A 22309-nucleotide genomic window follows, 5' to 3' on the forward strand; every position below is an offset into this window, starting at 1 on the left:
GACTTAGCATAATAAAATAAGAAAATATGATTTATAATCTCATAGTGCTTACTATTTATTTTAAACCAAATGTTATCTCCATAATAAGCTTCTGCCTATTGTCTTTTCTAAACTTGAATACTTCTTGTTTAAAAAATCTGGAAAGTCCCATTGCCTTGAGACTTTCCCTTAAATTATCTGGGGATGGGAGGATGAAATCCTATAAGAGAATAATTTATACTGTATAAGCATCTTGGGCTACTACACCAGGAGATCTCAACCTTTATTTTACAATATGGACCACATCTTAATCAAGAGATTGGCTCAAGAGCACCTCCCCTACCATTCATGATCTCTTGAAATCCCTACAGGAACAACAGCAATTATTCACATGGAAAAGTATCATCGGGACAGTGTTCAATGTTTTTAATGTGATTTAGTGACTGGAATTAGGAGGAGGGCCAGTATCATGTGACCAGCCAGCTCTCCATAGTTTGAGAGCCACTCTCCTGCACTTCTTAATATATTTGTTTTGGGATGTACATTTTCAGATAAGAAGCCAGGAACTATACACACGATACACATTGGCTGAAATTTTCAAAGCTGACTGGAGGATTTAGCCACAGAAGTCCCATTAGTTTTTAACAAGAGTTGTATAATTAAATTCAGTAGTCCACTTTGAAAATCTCAACTATTATAACACACACACACACTTTTTATAGCTATACGGTGCTCTGTGTAGCCTAGTCTGTAATCTGAGGACCTATATTCCACCACAGTATTCTTGCTTGAACAGCATGTACTATTATTTTCTAAGGATTGTATGTGAGGGAGGAAGAGATTTGTGGATTCCAAATGCATGGAAAATGTCTTTTGGGCAAGTGTTTTGTTTCTGTTATAAGGGACTTAAATGGGACTTAAAACTGCCCTGAAAGGGTATCTGGAGATTTCTCTGGCAGCAGACAGTCTCCTGATAGCATAAAGCAGGTGTAGTCAGCTCAGTTGCTACCTGCTTTCTCCCACTCCATGCAGAGGATATTCCAAGGTGAGTTAGAGGCATGAGAGTATTTGGCCAGAGTGTGCTATGCTAGAGCAACCCTCAAATGCCAGAATGGCCCCTATGGGACCATTCCAATCAATGGAAGTTACTTGTACTTGCTCTAACTTGTTCTGGGGGCCAGTTACAACCTCAGCTAGCCCCAGGATGGAGAAACCTAAAAGTTATTATAGAGCCACATTTGGGCCATTTTCCTGCTGCACTGACAACAAGCTTGGTGCAGCTAACGGACATGTCCATTATATTTAAAGAAACAGAAAACAGAAAATTCTAAGTTAAAGATCATCAAAATACTTCAGTATATGAGCTATATATTGAAATATACCTGTGTAAGTGATGATTAGTCCAGCAGATGTCTACCAAAGTTTAGGACAAACTTGGAAGAGTGGGTAGGCAACAAATATGATCATAATACATGCATCTGGATTTATGTTTGAATCTATTTTCAATTAAAGGATCATTTTATGTTGAAAATGTACATATGTTGTCATACAGTCCCAGCTGATGGCCTAGAATAAACATAATATTCATGACTGAAGCCTAATTTGAGCTGCTACTGATCATGGATAACATACATTGAAGGAAAACATAATAGAGGCAACTTGTTCATTTGGGCAAATTTAAACCCATTTCTCCTAAATTCCTTTCCTTTTATCTCATAAGAAACTCACGTCTTCATAATGACTCGCACGCTACCAGTTGTGTGCAAATATCTCAGGGACAGAATATATTACAGACCTGGGTTTCTGTAGTTATCTCATTTCAAGTAAACTATCATCAGTACTATGGACTAGGGATGAAATTAATCTTTTTGCAGAGGGCCAGCACGAGAGCTGTTCACTACATAAGTATCACTTGAGCCCTATTTTGAAAGCTTAAATGGTGCAAAGAACCCATGGAGGCCAATAACAGATGGATGTATTTCATTCTAGATGAACAACAACAAAATCATTGAGAATGTATGTGGAGACTTCACCTGTAAATTACTATATCAGTACATTTTCCTATGCCCATATTTTAATATAATTTTTTGTATTTGCCTCTCTCATGCTCCCTTTATTCTGTGCATTTTCAACAAACACTTTTGGTTACTGAATGGTGGGCACTGAGAGCTAGATTTTTAAGAGTAGCCTAGTAAATCAGTTTGAATGCTAACTGCATCCGCTAAGAGCAGCTAATTTTCATCTGGAGAAACAATCTTCCGTTTTAGTGGAAGCTGTTGGTAACATTGTGCATACATTTGTAGCCTGCACAGAAATGTACACATTTGAAAAGACAACACCAGCATATTAAAAAATCTCAAACCTCATTGCATTTCTTTCGTATGTTGAAACAGTGGAGTGGGCATCATGTTCAAGCAAGAGTAAAAATGCAGTTTCTAAAGCTGGAGAAATGTAAGTTTGATCAAGATCATTATTAAGAAAGAGTTATGCAGCACAACAACAACAACCATCCATAGAAACCCACAAACTCTAGGAGATGATGATTAGGTTGTTTTTTGTCTTAAACAAATGTCATCAGCAAAAGAATCCTCTGTCACTCCTTCCCTGGTTACTTAAACTCTTGTTTTTATAAAAATAGATTTAATTAATAAATGTTTTAATATTGTTATTATATTTGTTCTATTGAAAATATATTTTCAAAAGTGTGATAAATCTGGAAATTAATTTCAATGAGACATATCCAGATTAATGTATATGTAACATGCAGCTTTGCATCCACATTTGCAAAAATAAACAAACATACATATGAGCGCAAGAACACACCCACATGGTTTAGATTAATTTTGAGTAATTTTTGAGTACCTCTTAACAAGTACTTGACTCCCATTCCTCAATACATATTTAAAAAGCTGCTTGCAAAGATCTCTTCCCCAAATGGCACCTTGAGGGAAATGGAAGCAATGACAGGCAAAAGGGAAAGCAAAACAGTAAACGAAAATCAACTTTTAGATTTGAATCTGAAGTTCTTATTTTTTAAAAAAGTCTTACAACATGGAAAAAATGGTATGATTTTTGTTCCATAAGAGAACCCTTCTTAACAAAAAATTAAATGTGGAATTTGGGCAGAAATTTACAGGAGAGCGCCTTACAGAGAAGAACTACAGCTAGTTTGTTCTATTAAAGGCCCTTGATCCTGGAAACAGTCTCACACATGTGAGTCCTGTCCAGTTCATTGGGACTTCTCGTGTGCACAAATTTACTCTTGTATGTGCTTGTGGGACTGGGGTCTAAGTTCTTGAAATATATTCAGCAAATTAGCATTCAAGGATACTAGTGAATCTATAGCTTTAGGAAATCTATTTCTCTGTTAGAACTTTAGAAAAACAAAACAAAAAAAAATGCACTTGATTCACCACCATTACTCTGTTGAAATCAGTGGAGTCACACCAGCATAAAAGTGGAGTAACAGCAGTGAATCAGAGCCAGTGTGTCTTACTCTGTGAAAATGGTTAGAAGGATAAACCTTTCTGAATCTTCTCCTGCTCTTCCTTCTCTGCCTTCCATATATAACAGCAGCTTTCCCTCAGTGTCAGGAAGTATGCTTTTTAAGCTGCAAATTAAGCAATAAATAGCATGATGATTACTTAGTCTTGTTAATTCATTTTGTAATACATATACATTTTACTGATCACCCCAAATGCTCTTTTTAACTGAAAATTAATAATGCTCAAGTATATTGTAGCTCCACATAAATTTAAAAATGGTATACAAATTAACACAAACATCTGCACACAGTTTACATGTGACATGCATGTAAAAATGTGCGTGGCTTTCAGAGCATGCAGACATGCGCCCATTTCATGGTTCACAGTAGCGCATATCTCATGGAAGTTTTGAAAATGTAGCCCAGTATATCTATGTAAGTCATCTGAATAGAGCATGAAAGCTTTAAGTCTTATAGAGGTACAAATATTATGTTCGGCCTTTGCATCCATTTCCTTGCATGTAAATATGGCTATTAAAAAGAGTTCTAGTTTTAAAGAGAATTATCTTAGATGTCAGTTAGGCATTTATACTAAATGAAGACCAGCTAGTTAATAACTAGAACTCCATTTCATCATAGTCTGCTTTTTACTTCTAACAGCAAACATATAAAAGTAAACTCAAGGCAACATATTATTACACTGCTGTCCTAGGCCTTTCTCTCTGCCTACATATAATGTAGTAACTAATGCAGCACTCTTACATAGCGTAACTTACAGTAGTGATTAGTTTGTTTGTGTTCCACTGATCTCTTGTGGATGGTATGGCAGACCTGCTCAAGTATGAGGATCTCATCATCCTTCTAATAGCTAGCCCACAGAAGTTATATAAGCCCTAAAACTACTAACCTAATGGAGATTCTCCATTAGTTGTAGAGGTAGAGGCCTGTGATTTTGGAGCAGAAAGCTCTGTAAAGTCTATGTGACTGCAGTGTGCAGTATAGCTGACAACTGAATATTCTGTGTGGCTTTAGAATTGTTACAACAGCCTTTCCAAGGGTTATTCACCATGTGGTAGAGGCAGATATTTAGTATAAAAAAAGATGAAAAATTCTACTGAAGAACCAATTTTGCAACCAACTCTATAAAGGATAATGTAATGTCAAATGCTTATACAAATAAATTTAAACCCAGGGCTCAGGAAGATTTAAAGTTCAGTTCTTTCTAATCCGCACCCCAGTTAGTCACACATAACTAGAATTCACTATACGAAATCACTTGTCATTTCTGCAAAGAATTCTAACATTTTCAGGCACCAGCTTACCAGCATTTAAACTATTACAAAGTTAAGGTAACAATATGACCCATATATTTGGATTTAGTTAAGAGATAAAATAAATATTTATGTCAAACTTTTTTTTCTGATTGCACATTTGATATTGGAAGCTACATGATCACAAAACATGAAAAAAGTCAATTACTTTTTGATCTACCATCAAACTCTAAATACATCAATAAGGAAGCCACATCAGGCCAAATAGGCTATTACTTTCAAAGAAGTCCATGAAAGTTTCCCAGATACTGTTATACAAAGTTACATATCCATGCTGAATTATTCACCAGTGTGTAGCAACAGTTTTGCAGTGCGCCAGGATTGTATTGGCAGGTAACTGACGGAGGAACTATGCAGTGTGATTAAAAATTCCACATTGGAAGCATTAACATAAAAGTATGTGTTTATAGTCTGAACAGGAGACTGCAGTTCTTGAAGTTGGGAGGAATGAGAATATCTTCCATTTTAGAAATGCTGAGGCACAAAACAAAGTTGCTTCTAGTACTTTCATACATTAAATCCTTTCTCCTGTATGTGCATCATGTGCAATCGCAAAGTCTGTAAACTGCTCACTATTCGTCTCTGGTGTCCAATGAGTACAACTCCAATTCTCCTAATGTCACTGTAAGATAAAGAAAGGTTAAAGTTCATCTGATTCTGATTGCTTTCACATATTATTCAGCACCTAATGTAGTTCTTTATCAGAACTATTCAATGTCTTGATTTGAATATGCAAAAATGCCTGAATTTTGCAGGCTTTCAAAGGCGCACCTACCTATTCTTTAAAAGCAGCAAAGAATCCTGTGGCACTGTATAGACTAACAGATATTTTGGAGCATGAGCTTTCGTGGGTGAATACCCACTTTGTCAGATGCATGTAGTGGAAATTTCCAGGGGCAGGTATATATATGCAAGCAAGCTAGAGATAACGAGGTTAGTTCAATCAGGGAGGATGAGGCCCTGTTCTAGCAGTTGAGGTGTGAAAACCAAGGGAGGAGAAACTGGTTTTGTAGTTGGCAAAGCCATTCACAGTCTTTGTTTAATCTTGAGCTGATGATATCAAATTTGCAGATGAACTGAAGCTCAGCAGTTTCTCTTTGAAGTCTGGTCCTGAAGTTTTTTTGCTGCAGGATGGCCACCTTAAGATCTGCTATAGTGTGGCCAGGGAGGTTGAAGTGTTCTCCTACAGGTTTTTGTATATTGCCATTCCTAATATCTGATTTGTGTCCATTTATCCTTTTCCGTAGAGACTGTCCAGTTTGGCCAATGTACATAGCAGAGGGGCATTGCTGACATATGATGGCGTATATTACTTTGGTGGACGTGCAGGTGAATGAACCGGTGATGGTGTGGCTGATCTGGTTAGGTCCTGAGATGGTGTCGCTGGTGTAGATGTGTGGGCAGAGTTGATATCGAGGTTTGTTGCATGGATTGGTTCCTGAGCTAGAGTTACTATGGTGCGGTGTGCAGTTACTGGTGAGAATATGTTTCAGGTTGGCAGGTTGTCTGTGGGCGAGGACTGGCCTGCCACCCAAGGTCTGTGAAAGTGCGGGATCATTGTCCAGGATGGGTTGTAGATCCCTGATGATGCGTTGGAGGGGTTTTAGCTGGGGACTGTATGTGATCACCAGTGGAGTCCTGTTGGTTTCTTTCTTGGGTTTGTCTTGCAGTAGGAGGCTTCTGGGTACACATCTGGCTCTGTTGATCTGTTTCCTTATTTCCTCGTGCGAGTATTGTAGTTTTGAGAATGCTTGGTGGAGATTTTGTAGGTGTTGGTCTCTGTCTGAGGGGTTAGAGCAGATGCGGTTGTACCTCAGTGCTTGGCTGTAGACAATGGATTGTGTGATTTGCCTGGGATGAAAGCTGGAGGCATGAAGGTAGGCATAGCGGTTGGTAGGTTTTCGGTATAGGGTGGTGTTAATGTGACCATCACTTATTTGCACCGTGGTGTCTAGGAAGTGGACCTCCTGTGTACATTGGCCCAGGTTGAGGTTGATGGTGGGGTGGAAGCTGTTGAATTCGTGGTGGAATTTTTCCAGAGTCTCCTTCCCATGGGTCCAGATGATGAAGATATCATCAATGTAGCGTAGGTAGAGAAGCGGGGTGAGTGGATGAGAGCTGAGGAAGCATTGTTCCAGGTCAGCCATAAAAATATTGGCATATTGTGGGGCCATGCGGGTGCCCATAGCGGTGCCACTGATCTGGAGATATATATTGTCATCAAATTTGAAATAGTTGTGTGTTATCTCTAGCTTGCTTGCATATATATACCTGCCCCTGGAAATTTCTACTACATGCATCTGATGAAGTGGGTATTCACCCACGAAAGCTCATGCTCCAAAACGTCTCTTAGTCTATAAGGTGCCACAGGATTCTTTGCTGCTTTTACAGATCCAGACTAACACAGCTACCCCTCTGATACTTGACACCTATTCTTTATTTGTATAGGCAGCCATTTAGAAAAAAATGACATCTGATAGCTAGGACATAGTTTTTTTGCTGTATCCTTAAAGATCAAAATCCTTCTCCCAGCCCCTAGACACAAGCCTGAGAAGCAAGCAGAGAAAAGGGACCGCCACAGGGTAAGAGGAGGGAAGCCATCCTTCCCACTCATACTGCAGAGGCAAGCAGAACCATTTCATGTTCACTGTTGCACCTGCTGCAGCACTTCTGCTGCTTGCGGGAGGGGCAGGGAGAAGACCAACAATTTGTAGATCTGCACAGTAGCAATTCATCAGCTCTGCCCATGCTTATCTCCCAGTCCACCTTTGCCTCACCTACTTCTACAACAGGCTGATGCAAAGGAAACACCACGAAGCATCCAGCTCCTTCACTGTAGAACCTCCCAACAATTTAACTGCATTGAGTACCATCTGTGGATGAGGAGGGCAGTATTTGACCCTTTAATGACAAATGGAAAGAGCTAGTGGATGCTAAGGATTAAAAATTGCAGTAAAGTTAATTATGATCTGGTGACAAATCTTCACATGATAAAAACCCCACACAATAGACAAGCTCTGAATTGGCTGAACTAAATATTAAACTTTAGGACAAAAGAGTAATTTATGTGGCTCATGCCAATCCTCTGAGACAAGAAGAATTTTTTTTTAAAAACGTACAATACAACTTTCAGAAAACCAATATTATAGAATTTAGCATTATATAGCTCCCTTCACATTCAAAATGTGCCACAATGTATGGTAAAATGTCAAATTAGATACCAGTAGCAACAGTTATTATTATTCACTGCTCCTCCTCCCATTGAAATCAATAACAAAACTTCAATGGAGCAGGATCAAGAACTGAGTTCCAATAGTGTGCTTGGGACTGCACACAACACAGAAAATATATGATTAGTGTACACAGCCTGGACCTGATCTTGTTTACAGCAAAGTACATTTTACCATTGGTTCAATGGGAGCAGTTCAAGCCCCCTATCCAACAACACACTTTTGCATACAAATAGTCCCACTGATTTCATGTGGGCACACAAAAATTATGTGGCAGAGTGAGGAATTGAAACCAGGTCTACTGAGTCTCTTAATCACCACATCATCTTCCTTGCCATATTTTGGTTGAAAGTCTGTTTTTCCTTTTATTAACTGTACTAGCAAAGTGAAAATATACTTTTGTTCCATACATCTTAGGACTTAGGCTCTATCACTGTTAATCTGAGCAACTGCAGTTTACCCAGTGTACCGATAATAGTTTACATACTTACTCAATACTCATTCTTGAAACCACTTCCAAAGTTGTGAAACCCGCTGCCATGAAGTTATTTTTATACTGACCCATTTTTATTGAATCTAGCCAATCAATGACTGAAACAAACAAAGGATATTCGGGAACTTCACCAGGTGAATCTGGCATTCTACAAAAACAAAATGTAAAAGCTTGTAAAGAAATAATAAATCTAAAAAATAAAGCCTTGTTTACTTTTGTAGAGATATTTTTGTACTAAAAAGTTGACTAGATTAACAGGGCCGGCTCCAGGCACCAGTTAAGGAAGCAGGTACTTGGGGGGCCCAATATCAAGGGGCGGCACTCCAGCTGCTACTGGGGTGGCATGTCTGGGTCTTTGGCGGCAATTCGGCGGCAGGTCCCTCAGTCCCTGTTGGAACGAAGGACCTGCCATGGAGTGGAGTGGCGTGATTGCGCTGCCGTGGCTTTTTTTTTTTGACCACTTTAGGCGGCAGAAAACCTGGAGCTGGCCCTGTAGATTAGGGCTATGTCTACACTACAGCCTATGTCAGCAAAACTTATGTTGCTCACTGGTGTGTATATTCCACCGCGAGCGATGTAAGTTACAACATAAGTGTTCGTGTGCAAAGCGTTATATCAGCAGGAGAAGCTTATGCCGCTTATGAGGTGGTTTTTTTTATGCCAACGAAAGAGCTCTCTTCTGTTAGTATAGAGCGTCTTCACCAGGCATGCTGCAGCAGCACAACTGTACCAATACAGCTGCGCTGATGCAGCACTGTAAATATAGACATAACCTAAGTCTATCAACACTAGAAAGAAATAAGAGATGAGCTCATGCTTCAAAGTTCAGATCCTGAACTGAAGTTCTCCAAAGTTTCAGATGTAGCACTTTGATTCTGGCCCATTCTCTAAAATTTGTCAGTTATATTTTAGCATCCAAAATTCCTTTTTAATGCTACTATTAAGGAAATCACTGGAACTCCATGAGAGTTCTATATGCACAAGAAGCTCAGAAATGGACCTATCCGCATTATTATAATTTTCAATAGAATATATCTCTGCAGAAAGGGAGGTTACTTACCTTTACAGTAACTGATGTTCTTTGAGATGTGTAGTCTGACATATTCCACAGTGGGTGAATGCAAATCCAGTGTGCATGCATATGACAATTTTCTAGTCAGCAATACTCACTGTGGTAGAGCATGTGCCCTTTTTTTCCTTGTTTGTTCCACAAAACCACCCTGCCACATCCCAGGAGGCTGGGAATCAGGGGAAGAGTGATTGGTAGGGCTATGGAGAAGTTGCAGAAATCCAATATCTGTCTCAGCCAGGCTGGGGCTATGAGGATTGCCTTCTCCCACCTTCCAAAGTACCCTGAGGAGCAGGGGAAAGGGAAGGAACACATAGAACAGTCTCTCTGTCCGTGGAAGGAGAAAGGCCTCTGAAAGAGACCCTGGATTTCTGTTCCTCCTCCCCTGTGCTGAGGTAGTGACATTTTTTCTCCTTCGTTGCAAAAAGATCTTAGTGAGAGACCCTGCATTGTTGGAAGATGTCCTGGAGGACCCACCCTGTAGTGTTCTGACCACTCATGATTGTCACAGAAGTGCCTGCTGAGGCTGTTTGCCTTCACATTGTCCACTCCTAGGAGATGGACCGCTGACAGGGAGAAGCTCTGACTCACTGGATCTGTTCAACTGGTGCTGGCTTCAATGCTCAAACATTTTCAAAGTTTTGGAGCACCCTTAAAACTGACAGCATGGTAATTTTATGTGGCTTTGAAGTTGGAGCATGGGAGGGAGATCTCTGTCTCTCCTCCTTCAAAAGCTCGCCCTCCGAGTTCAACCTACCACTGTACCTTTTAGAGAAGTTAATGCTAGGGTCAATTTCAATGATCGATGTCCCCCGCAGGCCTAGATGCCTGGAATCCAGGGCGAGAGTTTGCCCTTATCGCCTGCTTCATGAGGAAAACTCTCTGTCGTGCCTCCCTGGAGTGCTAGGTCTGCTTCAAGAAGGACCTGCAGATTTCATAGCACTCTAGTGCATGCCCCTTGCCAAGGCAAAACTGACAACTTATTTGTCTGTCATTCAGCAGCATAACCGCCTCTCAGGACAAGCCCAAGTACTTGCCGTGGTTGGCCATGGTGCTTGTACTACCTGCAACCATGGAGAAGGGTCCCTCTTCCTGCTGTGTTCACCGGCACCTATCTGACTAAAATAACAAGGCTAACTAACTAGAAGCCAAATTGGAGGAAAATCTGAAGAGAGTTGCTCCAAAATGTACCCGTGGGTGGTAGAGAAGGAACTAGCTGTGGCTTGGCAGCATCACCCATGGACCCTCACAGAATGCATGAGGAGATGAAAGGTGCATTTGCCACCCCAGTGGGTACTGTTGACCAGAAAATTCTCCAATGCCTGCACACCAGGCCAACACACCCCAGCTGTGGAATATGCATATGGACTAGCATTTGAAGAAGAATTTAAACTCTTGGGATGAAGATAATGACTAATTTTGAAACCCACCAAAGCAAAGCAGAGGGTATAAAAGCAGATTTAACCTTGGCTATTATGGGAAAATAGCACAGTTAGAATGAAAAAGTATTAATACCATGCTGGGTAATAACTTTTACCTTTATCTACATAGAAAATAGATGAAAAAGGGAATGGCTGTTTATTGCCACATTATTAGGCAATGGTTGCAGCAGCTGGAGTACTAACCTAAAGAGCAAATAAGAATTACATTTTATACTGTGATTTTCATGGGATTTTATGTATGATAATAAACAAAAATAAAAGGGTACAGCTAATTCAATCACACTTCTGTCTCAATATTTTTTAACCTCCTATTGTTTCAAGTAAAAATTAAGAGATTAGAGAAAACAACATTCTCTGTTGGGTTGTTTCCCTGTTATTTCCTTTGGACTTTAACCCACGCGGTGGGGACTGTTCTCAGCTCCTAGTGACTTTATGCATTTGGCAGCACATTGAGTATAATTGCTTTGTAAATTATTTTGTCTGTTATTTTCACCAGTCTGTGTGATTCTTTCACAGAGCACATGGCGTGGGGGGTAGGAGGTGGGAAACATTTTATAAAATATGAAAAAAATATATTAAAGCCACAAAAATGGGCAAGGAGACTGAGGGACAGGTGCAATATCTGAAACTATTTTAAAACAAACTTTTTAAAATTGACTAAATCACAAGTTGAACAGCAGAAATGTGTTTGTAACGCTCTGAAGAATCAGTATTTTGTAATTAAAAACGTCACTTTGAAAGTATATTTTCTAAAAGAAGCACATGATAGTTTATAAGTGTTTTGGAGTACTTTTTAAAAGAAAGATATATTCTAATTTCAGTGGGGCAACTTACAGGGGCAAATACCACTCCAAACCTAGCCTTAGCAAGACACGACTAACTGTTCCAAACTCTGACTCTAGTGTGGGGAAACAAACCAACCCCAACTAACTCACAAATTTGGGGTGGCCAGACATCCACAGCTCTAAACCTAATCTGGGTTTACCTAACAGCCTTTCCCCTCAAGCTTACCTGTGGCAAACCACCAGCCCCAACCTTAGCTCTAGCTACCAGCCTCTCTCCACACTTCTGGTGCAGGCCACCATGGACCCCCCCACTGCATCACCCCACCCAAAACCTGCAGTAAGGCTATGAAGTATTAAGAGGCTCAGAGGGCCCTTCACACTGGAGTGAATTTTGCCATTAATGAATGAGTGGGGCCAAATTAATCCCTGATACAATTTCACTGATTTCAGTTTACGTCTAGGATGACTTTAGCTCACTGTGATTACAAAGTGGCCAGTCATTTCTTCAACAGCTCTACACCTAAAATCTGTTTTATTCATGTGCATAACATTACTTTGGGAATAGGGAGGAAGCTTTGGGTAGCACCTCCAGGAATTTGTTGTGGAATGGGAGTACCATAGATTTGTTATATTAATATCCCTCTTCCACTAAGGGGAGCATGACTTAGCAAGTATGGAGTATAGATAGATTCAGAAGGATAATACTCTAAGGCAGTTTACCACTGTTCACACACTGTGCTATTTCAAATGAAGAGACAGAGCATTGAAGAGAGAAGAAAATTAAAGAAGGAACTTGGAAAACAAGAGTATAGGACAAACACCAAACAAAAGGTGGAAAAACAGAGAGGAGTCTCATGAAGACCAAAGACTGGCAGAGAACGAACAAAAGAGAGAGATGAAAATGCTGGACCAAAAAAGATAAATGGCTATCAGTGTGCTTGAGAAAAAAAAGTCCTTTTGTTTGCAATTTCACCAGTTTCATTTGATAATAAAATACACTTTATAAGAGGCTCAGAATGATTTTAAACACTCAACACTTAACAGCTAAGCACTAGCTGAGCTCAGAGTTGTGTCAGGATATCCCATCCTTACATAATCCACTGTGTTATCTGATGACAGTCATGACTGTATGAGGAAAGAGCACTGAAGTGAGCCTTACACAAGTACATCCTCCACTAGAGTATGAAGGGAGCTGGGATTGCGGATCAATTTGTCTAGGAAGCTGACAATGTCAGTAAACTTCGGCCGGTGGTTTCTCTCTTTTTGCCAGCAGTGAAGCATAAGTTGGTGGAGAGAAGCTGGGCAGCCCATAGGAGCCGGAAGCCTGTAACCTTCTTCTATAGACAGTATAACCTAAACAAAGATAATAGGGGTGATTACAGAGCATCATATTAACACACAAGGACAATATCAACTAGGAATGCAGACCAATGATAAATCAAGACGAAGACACCTTCATGGTCTAGCATTGTATGCAGCTCTGAGATTCTCACATGCAGATAGGGTGGAGGCCAGGATTTTGACTAGTGTTCTTTACACTACACTTTCAGTCTCAGACAGAGCCAGCAAAGCATTAGTCACAAAGCATTAATCACAAAAGTGTGTCCCATTATATTATTTTTAACTATTTCTGCTATTTATTCTATTATTATTAACCTTTCTATTAAGCGACTGTGAAGGAGGAGAAGAGGAGAGACATAAGAAATATCCTTTACCTCTTCAGCAACCTGAAGTCAGGAAGCCAACAAAATAATCTCATACTAATGTGCTCTGATATTTGCATTGTGACATTGCATTAATACATGCCAATGTCATGCTGTAATGAGATTGTCACAGTGCAAATACCACAGTGCAATGTCTGGCCCCCAGTAACTTCATTTGATGACAAAGTGGTTCTCCTGCTCTTCAGGACTGAGTATGACTGATCCAGACAATGAAAGCCATTTTGCAATACAGCATAATGCAACTTTATCTTGTACAGCATCTTTCATAAAAACTGCATCTTATAATACTTTAGGGGTGTGTGTGTGTTATATAATAATAATATAAGCTGAAATTACAGTGTTAGATAAAAATACCAGGAAAATGAAACTGCAAGGATTGGCAGGGGTGGAAACAGAGCCATAGCGAGCGTCCTCCGACCGGAGGGGGCCCCGCAAGGAAGGGGGCCCCTAAAAGTGGCAAAAAAATGTAAGGTATAACTAGGTAAGTGACATTTATTGACGCTATTGCACAATCCATGTCGGTTTTACTGACAAAACCGTGAAGTCATTATGATACATCATAATGCTATTGGCTACATCAGTTGTCTGTCGGTCAGTTTTGAATTTTAGTTGGACCCATTCAAAGAATGTGTATTTGCGTTCATAATGGCAGTCGGCGGATAAATGTTATTAATTTAATTGTTTAGTTTTTTATCGTTTCCAATGCAGAAGCATGCTTTGTGATGTCCAAGAGAATGTATAAGAGCGGAGCTAGTAAACGAAAGGCAGCAAAAGATGCCGAGAAGGAACTTGAGAAAATTCCAAAGTTGTCAACATATTTTGCGCTGCAATCCAACGTACAGGTACAGGCACATGAAACGGACAGCGCTAGCAGTGACGAATTGTATCCAGAAGTATCCAGAAGTGCTTCAAGTGAGGTCGAAGGTGCAGCCAGTTGTTCTACCAAACAAACTGTGACAGATATTCCAGCTGCTGCCGGGAAAGAAGTATCTGAATCTGAACCACTGACTGATGATCCAGGAGATTGGCCGTCTATAATATCGGACAGGCAAGTGTGTGACATTGTTTTGCACGTGGCCCACCGCAGCAGAATGAAAGTTACGAATGTCCATTTAACGAGGAAAGACGGAGGTTCACAAGTACTCATTTCTATCAAACCATGGCAAATGGCGAGAAAATAAGACGTTCATGGTTAATATACTCAGTTCAGAAAGATGCCATTTTTTGTTTTGGTTGTAAATTATTTGGCACTGGCGACATACTGCTATGTCGTGGAACATCTGCTTGGAAAGCACTGTCAAAAAGACTTCAGCAGCATGAAACAGGCAAAGGTCATCAAGACTGTATGGTGAAATGGTTTGACCTTCGGTCAGGCATAGTAAACCGTACATCTATTGACCAACTCGAATTGCAGGCTTTTCTGAAAGAAAGAGATTTCTGGAGAAATGTTGTCAAACGCATGGTTGATGTAGTTATTTTCTTGTCCGAAAGAAACCTGGCATTTCGAGGAAGTAATGAAAAGCTCAGCGATCCTTCAAATGGCAACTTTTTGGGACTGTTTGAATTGCTTGCAAAGTATGATACTGTCCTCAGCGAACTTTTACAGAGGATTAAGAAGGCAGAGACACATGTTCAGTACCTCAGTCCACAGATCCAAAATGAACTGATTCACCTTGTTGCCAGTAACATTCAAGAGGCCAACATAGCGCAGCTTAAAAAAGCAAAATATTATTCAGTTATTTTGGACTGTACTCCCGATGTGTCACATGAAGAACAGATGTCTGTGGTGTTACGCTTTGTTGAATGCAATGGTGAAGATGGTGTCAATATTCGTGAAGTGTTTGTTGGTTTTCTTAATGTTCATGATACAACTGGCGAGGGCTTATTGGAAGCGTTTCCTGAAAAGGCAAACAACTTAGGAATAGACATTGCTGACATGAGAGGCCAAGCTTATGATAACGGCGCAAATATGAGAGGAAAAAATAAAGGAGTTCAAGCCCGCATGCTAGAAATAAATGACCGTGCCTTGTATGTACCATGTGGAGCTCACACTTGGAATCTTGCGATCTCAGACGTGGCAAAGTCATCAAAATATGCCGTTGACTTTTTCGGTCTGATTAACCGAATATACCTTATCTTTTCTTCTTCACCTTCACGTTGGGATATACTTCAAGAACATATGCCAATATCTATTAAAGGGTTATCGGACACTCGTTGGGAGTTGAGAATTGATGCTGTGAAGCCATTGCGTTATCACCTTGAAGAATTGTGCAATGCTTTGTCATCTTTGTGAGAATATGCGCTCGAAAAGAAAGATGGCAATACAGCAACAGAAGCCGGTGCGCTTTTAGACCATGTTACTGTGTGGCCTTTTGTTCTGACTGTGTACACGTGGTACGATATACTATTTCACGTCAATAAAACCAGCAAATTAATTCAGTCACCAGATGTGTCAATTGACGTACTGCAGGCAGAAGTCGGTACTACAATGAAGGTTTTGGAAGACTATCGAAATACAGGATATGACTCTGTGGTCACAAATGCACGTGAAATAGCAGAGCATAAGGGTATTGAGCAGGTGTTTCCAGAAACCAGGGTGCGACGTAAGAAGGGAATGTTTGATTACGAATGTGCTGATGATTCGAGTCGTCTTTCTGCCAAAGAAAAATTCAAATCGCAGTTCTTTCTTGTTCTCACTGATCAGGCCATATCTTCTGTTTCGTTGCGATTTGACCAACTCGTGGAGTGGTATAAGTTGTTTGGATTTCTGTACAATGCTAACAGCCTGAAGCAGTGTCACAGAGAAAATGAACTGGAGAATCACAGCAAAAATTTTGAAAGAAAAATGGGAGACATTGATGCCAACGAACTCATAATGGAATTGAATCGTTTTATTTATGTCATCGAGAAAGAGAGAGGACTTGTCACGGCAAACAATTTTTTAACGTACATATACAAGAACAGCCTTCAGGGGATATATCCGAATCTTTGCATTTGCATCAGAATTCTTCTGACCACACCAGTTATTGTCGCTGGTGCTGAAAGGAGCTTCAGCAGAATGAAACTGATCAAGAATATCCTGCGCTCAACCGTGACAGATGACAGGCTTTCTGCGCTTGCAGTTATCTCAATCGAAAACAAGATTGCCAGATCTCTGGATATGACGCATTGATTAACCAATTTGCAGAGAACAAGGCTCGAAAGAAGAGCTTTGCATAAATACGGAATACATGTACACTGTAGGCCTATGTATACATAATATGAACCCTGTATATTGTATAAAATAAATACCGCATTCCAGTTTCTGCATTGTAAGGGGCCCTGGACATATGTTCGGAGGGGGCCACATTCTTTGTTGCTACGGCCCTGGGTGGAAAGATATGTTTTCAGCTGAGGTTTGAAAAGAAATGGACAGATCAGATATAGGAAAACTGTTCCATATAAGGGGAGCTGAAGAGGAGGTGGCTTTGTTTAGTAACTCTGTGAGATGGCTAAAAGTGACAAACAGGCCAGCGCTACAAAAGTGGAGAGAGCAGGAAGGAAAGCAGAAACAGACAAGTTCTGTGAGAGGTCAGCTGGAGTGAGTTCATGAAAGGTTTAAAAACAAAGACTGGAATGTCTACTAGATCCTGAAATGAAAAGGGAGCCCGTGGAGCCGTTGAAAGAAGAGAATGATGTAGTTATGCTTCTGCACATGGAGGGAAAGCAGCAGCTGTTCCAAGGACAACAACCCGTATACAATGTCCATTGAGAAGTAAATCACAATACTTACAATAATACATTGGCCTTTGTGAGAAATATACCTGTTGAAAGCAGGCACTCTGCATTCAAGTGACATTTTATATATCTTAGTATAATTATACATACACATACATGTGTGCATTGCACATATAATCAATACAGCAGGCAGAGTGCACATTACATTATTTACAATGAAGCAATGCTTTATAGCCGTAGCTTCTGTATTTTCAATCCTATTAGCATGGGACTCTAGCTTGCTCTCTTTCTGAATTCTGTTTATGCTGCAGGCATTATGCTAATAACAGTAATGAAGATATATTAAGACTTGTGTTCCCCTTCACTTGTGGGGCAGAGGGAAGAGAGAGCATGGTAACTGCACTCAGCTGGGCCTGAATTTTTAGAAAGGAGAGCTGAGCAACAATGTACACTGGCAGAAACCTACTGTGCATAAACAACATGTGTTTAGAGCTGTATGGGCAATTGGGATTGTGGTGGGGTAAGTTTTGAACCACTCAGCATAGTTGGTATGCTTTACTCACAAGTTAGCATAATTTACCACAGAGATATTCCAATTTGTAGCTTCTTCCACTTCCTACACGTTTAGGTGTAACGTTCACTGATAGATCAGAGACTAATGGGGGAGCTGGCTATGCTGCCTGGGGTATGAACCAGGAGAGAATGTGCAGAGGAACAAATGAGTTGCAAGTGTCCTGGAAATTGTAGATTTTGGCCTCAGATTTTTAGCGGGTCCTCTGGTTCCATGTGATTAGGAGTCCCTGCCTCCTCATTCATGCTGTTACCTTTCCTCTCAATGGGATAAACACTAGATCATTTCCAGCAGTTAGCCCACATGGAAATCTTCTTGAAATTTCCCCCTCCATACTTATTTTCAGGAGAAAAAACTCTGTCCATAGAGGAGAAAATGTCAGCAACTGAAATTACCACAACAGGGGATTATTTATGTCTTCTGCAGCAACAGAGTCATCAGAACCCTTTCATTCTGCACAATAAACATGTCTCATTAGGTAATATGGCCAACCCAAACTCAGGCTGATAAAGCCTTTTTACCACACTCCTCACCCTCTGTATCTATATACATATGTAGATGTTCAAATCTCTCTGTCTATAGAGACAGGCAGCTATAATACACACACCATGTGTGGAATTGGTAACTATTGATAACTGTAGGAAGGAAAGGAAACTACTAGGTGGACAGAAGAACAAAGAAATGAGCTCTGTGAGTAAGTTCTTCATAAAGGAGGTCTTGCTGGCATGGGAAGCCCCACTGCCAGGTCCTTTATAAAGAGGGAGAATCCTGCCAGAGGAAGGATACAGCCGCACAAACTGTTTGCTAGGAGGCCAGTTGACTATATGCCAATCTTGGATGTCATCCAACCCAAAAGTTCAACAAGAAGTGTTAAGTATCACCTAATGCAATGAATTAAAAATGATTTCAACTGTGTGGTTTCTATTCTAAAAAGCAGGAAGGAATTGAGGTCTATCAGAAGTAGCTACAGAAAACTTTGTTACTTACTACAATAGTAGATAGATTTTCATGGATACATGTCACTGAAGTTGCAATCTTTAGCTGCCCAGAAAAACAGATATCAGCCTAATATATTACAGTACTTGTTGCAAATGATTAATTTCTGAATGGGGTTTTTACTTTCTAGGTCAAAAGTAAATGCTCCACACTTTTTATTAAGCATAAAACATTCAACAGTCATGCCAAAACAAAGCTGATGAGGTTTTTCTGAAAGACATTATTTTAAAAAGGATTTCATTGGCATTTATATTTTCTTTGACCCATTACATTTTATAATTTCTTTGGTAGGGGAGTCATGGTCCATTAATTTTATTCTCTTGTTCAAAAGGAAAATGTCAATATACGTAGAGATGTAGACTACTGTTGAAATAATAATTAATAATTCTCTATTATTAATAGCATATATGGCACTTTTTATCTTCAAAGCACTATATGAACATTAACTGATTAATATTCATAATACCCCTGTGAGGCAAGTATTATTATCCCCATTTTACAGATAAAGAACCTGGGGCAAAGAGATGATGCAAGTTTGCCAAACTGTACAGTAGGAGGCAAGTGTCAAAGGCAGGTCTAGAACTCTATAGAGTCCCTGCCATCCACTCTCCCTGCTTCTGAACAAGGGGGGTTAGGCATACATATAGCTGAGAACAGAAGGCCAGTCTTGGTAAGGTACAACATCTAAGGCCGGGGTGGGCAAACTTTTTGGTCTGAGGGCCACATCTGAGGGTGGAAATTGTATGGCAGGCCATAATTGCTCACAAAATTGGGAGCTGGGGTGTGGACTCTGGGGTGGGGCCAGAAATGAGGAGTTCAGCATGCATGAGGGGGTTCCGGGCTGGGGCAGGGTTGCGAGTGGGGGGAAGTGAGGGCTCCAGCTGGTGGTGTGGGCTCTGGGGTACAGGACGGTGGGACCAAGGGGTTCGGAGGGTGGGAGGGGGATCAGGGCTGGAGCAGGGGGTTGGGGTGCTGGAAAGGGTCAGAGGTGCAGGCTCCAGGCAGTGCTTACCTCAAGCAGCTCCCACAAGCAGTGGCATGTCCTCTCTCCGGCTCCTATGTGGAGGCATGGCCAGGCAGCTCTGCACACTGCCCTGTCCATAGACGTGGCCCCTGCAGCTTCCACTGGTCACAGTTGCCAGCCAATGGGAGCTGTGAGGCCTGTGCTTGGGGCGGGGGCAGCGTGTGGAGCTCCCTTGCTGCACTACATATAGGATACAGAGTGGGGGACATGCTGCTGCTTCTGAGAGCCACATGGAGCCATGGCACGCGTGGAGCGGGGCAGGCCCCAGACCTCATTCCCCAGCAGGAGCTTGAGGGCAGGATTAAAATGTCTGAAGGGCCGGATGTGGCCCCCAGGCCGTAGTTGGGCCACCCGTGATCTAAGGAGACCACATTTGACTTTTAGGGAGATAAAATGCGGAAGAAGCTGAAAGACATTTTTTGAAACCCCTTTTAATATTCTTTTCTGTAGCTAGTTTAGGGCTGGTGAAAGTGTCAAATTGATTCTCCTGGAGTCCTACCTCCTCTGTCTACAGAACAGACATAGAAAAGGCTGCACCAGTCAGTGGAAGCTTCCCCACATTGGCAAATCAGTGTTCAATTGCTCTCAACCTGAAATGATAATAGGTTTAGCTCAGTCTTCATAACAATTTTGTCTTTGGACTAAGGGCGCTGGAATCTTTGTAGGAGAATCTCTGTGGCTGGCTGCTCTGGCGGTGAGCTCACTGCCATCTCTTTTGGTGCCACATCAGCCCCTGATGGGTGAAAGCTGTAACTGTAGTGTCTCCCTGGCAGACGTTATCATTCTGCAGGAGACATGAACTCTGCACTTATATTTCTTCTGTTAAAAGGTGTTAAAAGTGGGAGGGCATGGTCCACCGGTGCCTTGGACTCCCCATTAAGACTGCCAGCAAAAAAGATTGATTAGCGCTAACTGTGCTTCTGGTTTTCAGATGTAAACACTTGACCAGCAGGAACTGGACTGAAACCATCAATTTATTTCACTCAGTTCATCAAGAAGAAATCAGATAGTCAAAGCCAGACTCTCTTTCTCTAAGGGTATGTCTACACTACGGGATTATTCCGATTTTAAATAAACTGGTTTTGTAAAACAGATTGTATAAAGTCGAGTGCACGCGGCCACACTAAGCACATTAATTCGGTGGTGTGCATCCATGTACCGAGGCTAGTGTCGATTTCTGGAGCATTGCACTGTGGGTAGCTATCCCGTAGCTATCCCATAGTTCCCGCAGTCTCCCCTGCCCATTGGAATTCTGGGTTGAGATCCCAATGCATGATGGTGCAAAAAGTGTCGCGGGTGATTCTGGGTAAATGTCGTCACTCAATCCTTCCTCTGTGAAAGCAATGGCAGACAATAATTTCGCTCCCTTTTTCCCCTGGATTGCCCTGGCAGATGCCATAGCATGGCAACCATGGAGCCTGTTTTGCCTTTTGTCACTGTCACTGTATGTGTAGCCGTAGGTGTACTGGATGCTACTGACAGAGGCGGTACTGCAGTGCTACACAGCAGCATTCATTTGCCTTTGCAAGGTAGCAGAGATGGTTACCATCCCTATTGCACCGTCTGCCATTGTAAATTGGTGATGAGATGACGATTATCAATCATTTTGTACTGTTTGCAATTGGAAATTGGTGATGATGGTTATCAATCATTTTGTATCGTTCGCAATTGGAAATTGGCAATGACGGTTATCAATCATTTTGTACCATCTGCTGCTGTCATGGGTGCTCCTGGCTGGCCTCGCTGAGGTTGGCCGGGGGCGCATGGACAAAAATGGGAATGACTCTCCGAGTCATTCCCTTCTTTATGTTTTATCTAAAAATAGAGTCAGTCTTGCCTAGAATATGGGGCAAGTCTACTAGAGAGCCAGAGAGCACAGTCGCATCGGGTCAGACCCCCAGAGATCCCGCAGAAATAATGAGCTGCATGCTATTCTAGAGTGTGCCCCTGCAACAACCCCACCCGTTGCTTCCCTCCTCCCCCAACCCTCCTGTGCTACCGTTGCAATGTCCCCCCATTTGTATGATGAAGTAATAAAGAATGCAGGAATAAGAAACACTGACTTTTTAGCGAGATAAAATGAGGGGGAGGCAGCCTCCAGCTGCTATGATAGTCCAGGCAGGACATTAAAAGGGCGGGGGGAAGGAGCGCAGCCTCTTGCTCCTATGATAGTCCAGGGAGTAAAGAATCTTTTCTTTAGACATGAAAGGGGGAGGGGGATTGATGGAACTCAGGCTCCAGCTGCTATGATGAGGACGGTTACCAAGCATTTTGTACCATCTGCCAGGAATGACAGGGAGTCATTCCCATTTTTACCCAGGCACCCCCGGCCGACCTCACCACGGCCAGTCAGGAGCACTCACAGGATGATGACAGTTTTCCACCATTTTATACCATCTGCCATCAGGAAAGAAAGGGGAAGGGATGCTGCTGTTCATCACCGCAGCACCGCATCTACCAGCAG

General features: G+C 41.4%; 1 protein-coding gene across 4 annotated transcripts in view; it reads right to left on the minus strand.

Moving 5' to 3' along the window:
* The window catches only part of EPHA6 (EPH receptor A6), an 898770-nt gene continuing 876461 nt past the window's right edge, over window positions 1–22309 (minus strand). For all 4 annotated transcript variants that reach the window (XM_030581541.1, XM_030581522.1, XM_030581531.1 and 1 more), the window contains 3 exons: window positions 12973–13166; window positions 8516–8665; window positions 1–5416 (listed from right to left, as the gene is read on the minus strand). In XM_030581541.1, the coding sequence (XP_030437401.1) occupies window positions 5302–5416; window positions 8516–8665; window positions 12973–13166 (459 nt within the window). In that variant the 3' untranslated portion in view covers window positions 1–5301. The remainder of the gene's footprint in view (window positions 5417–8515; window positions 8666–12972; window positions 13167–22309) is intronic.

Source organism: Gopherus evgoodei, chromosome 1, assembly GCF_007399415.2.
Source record: "Gopherus evgoodei ecotype Sinaloan lineage chromosome 1, rGopEvg1_v1.p, whole genome shotgun sequence".
NCBI classification, from domain to species: Eukaryota; Metazoa; Chordata; order Testudines; family Testudinidae; genus Gopherus; species Gopherus evgoodei.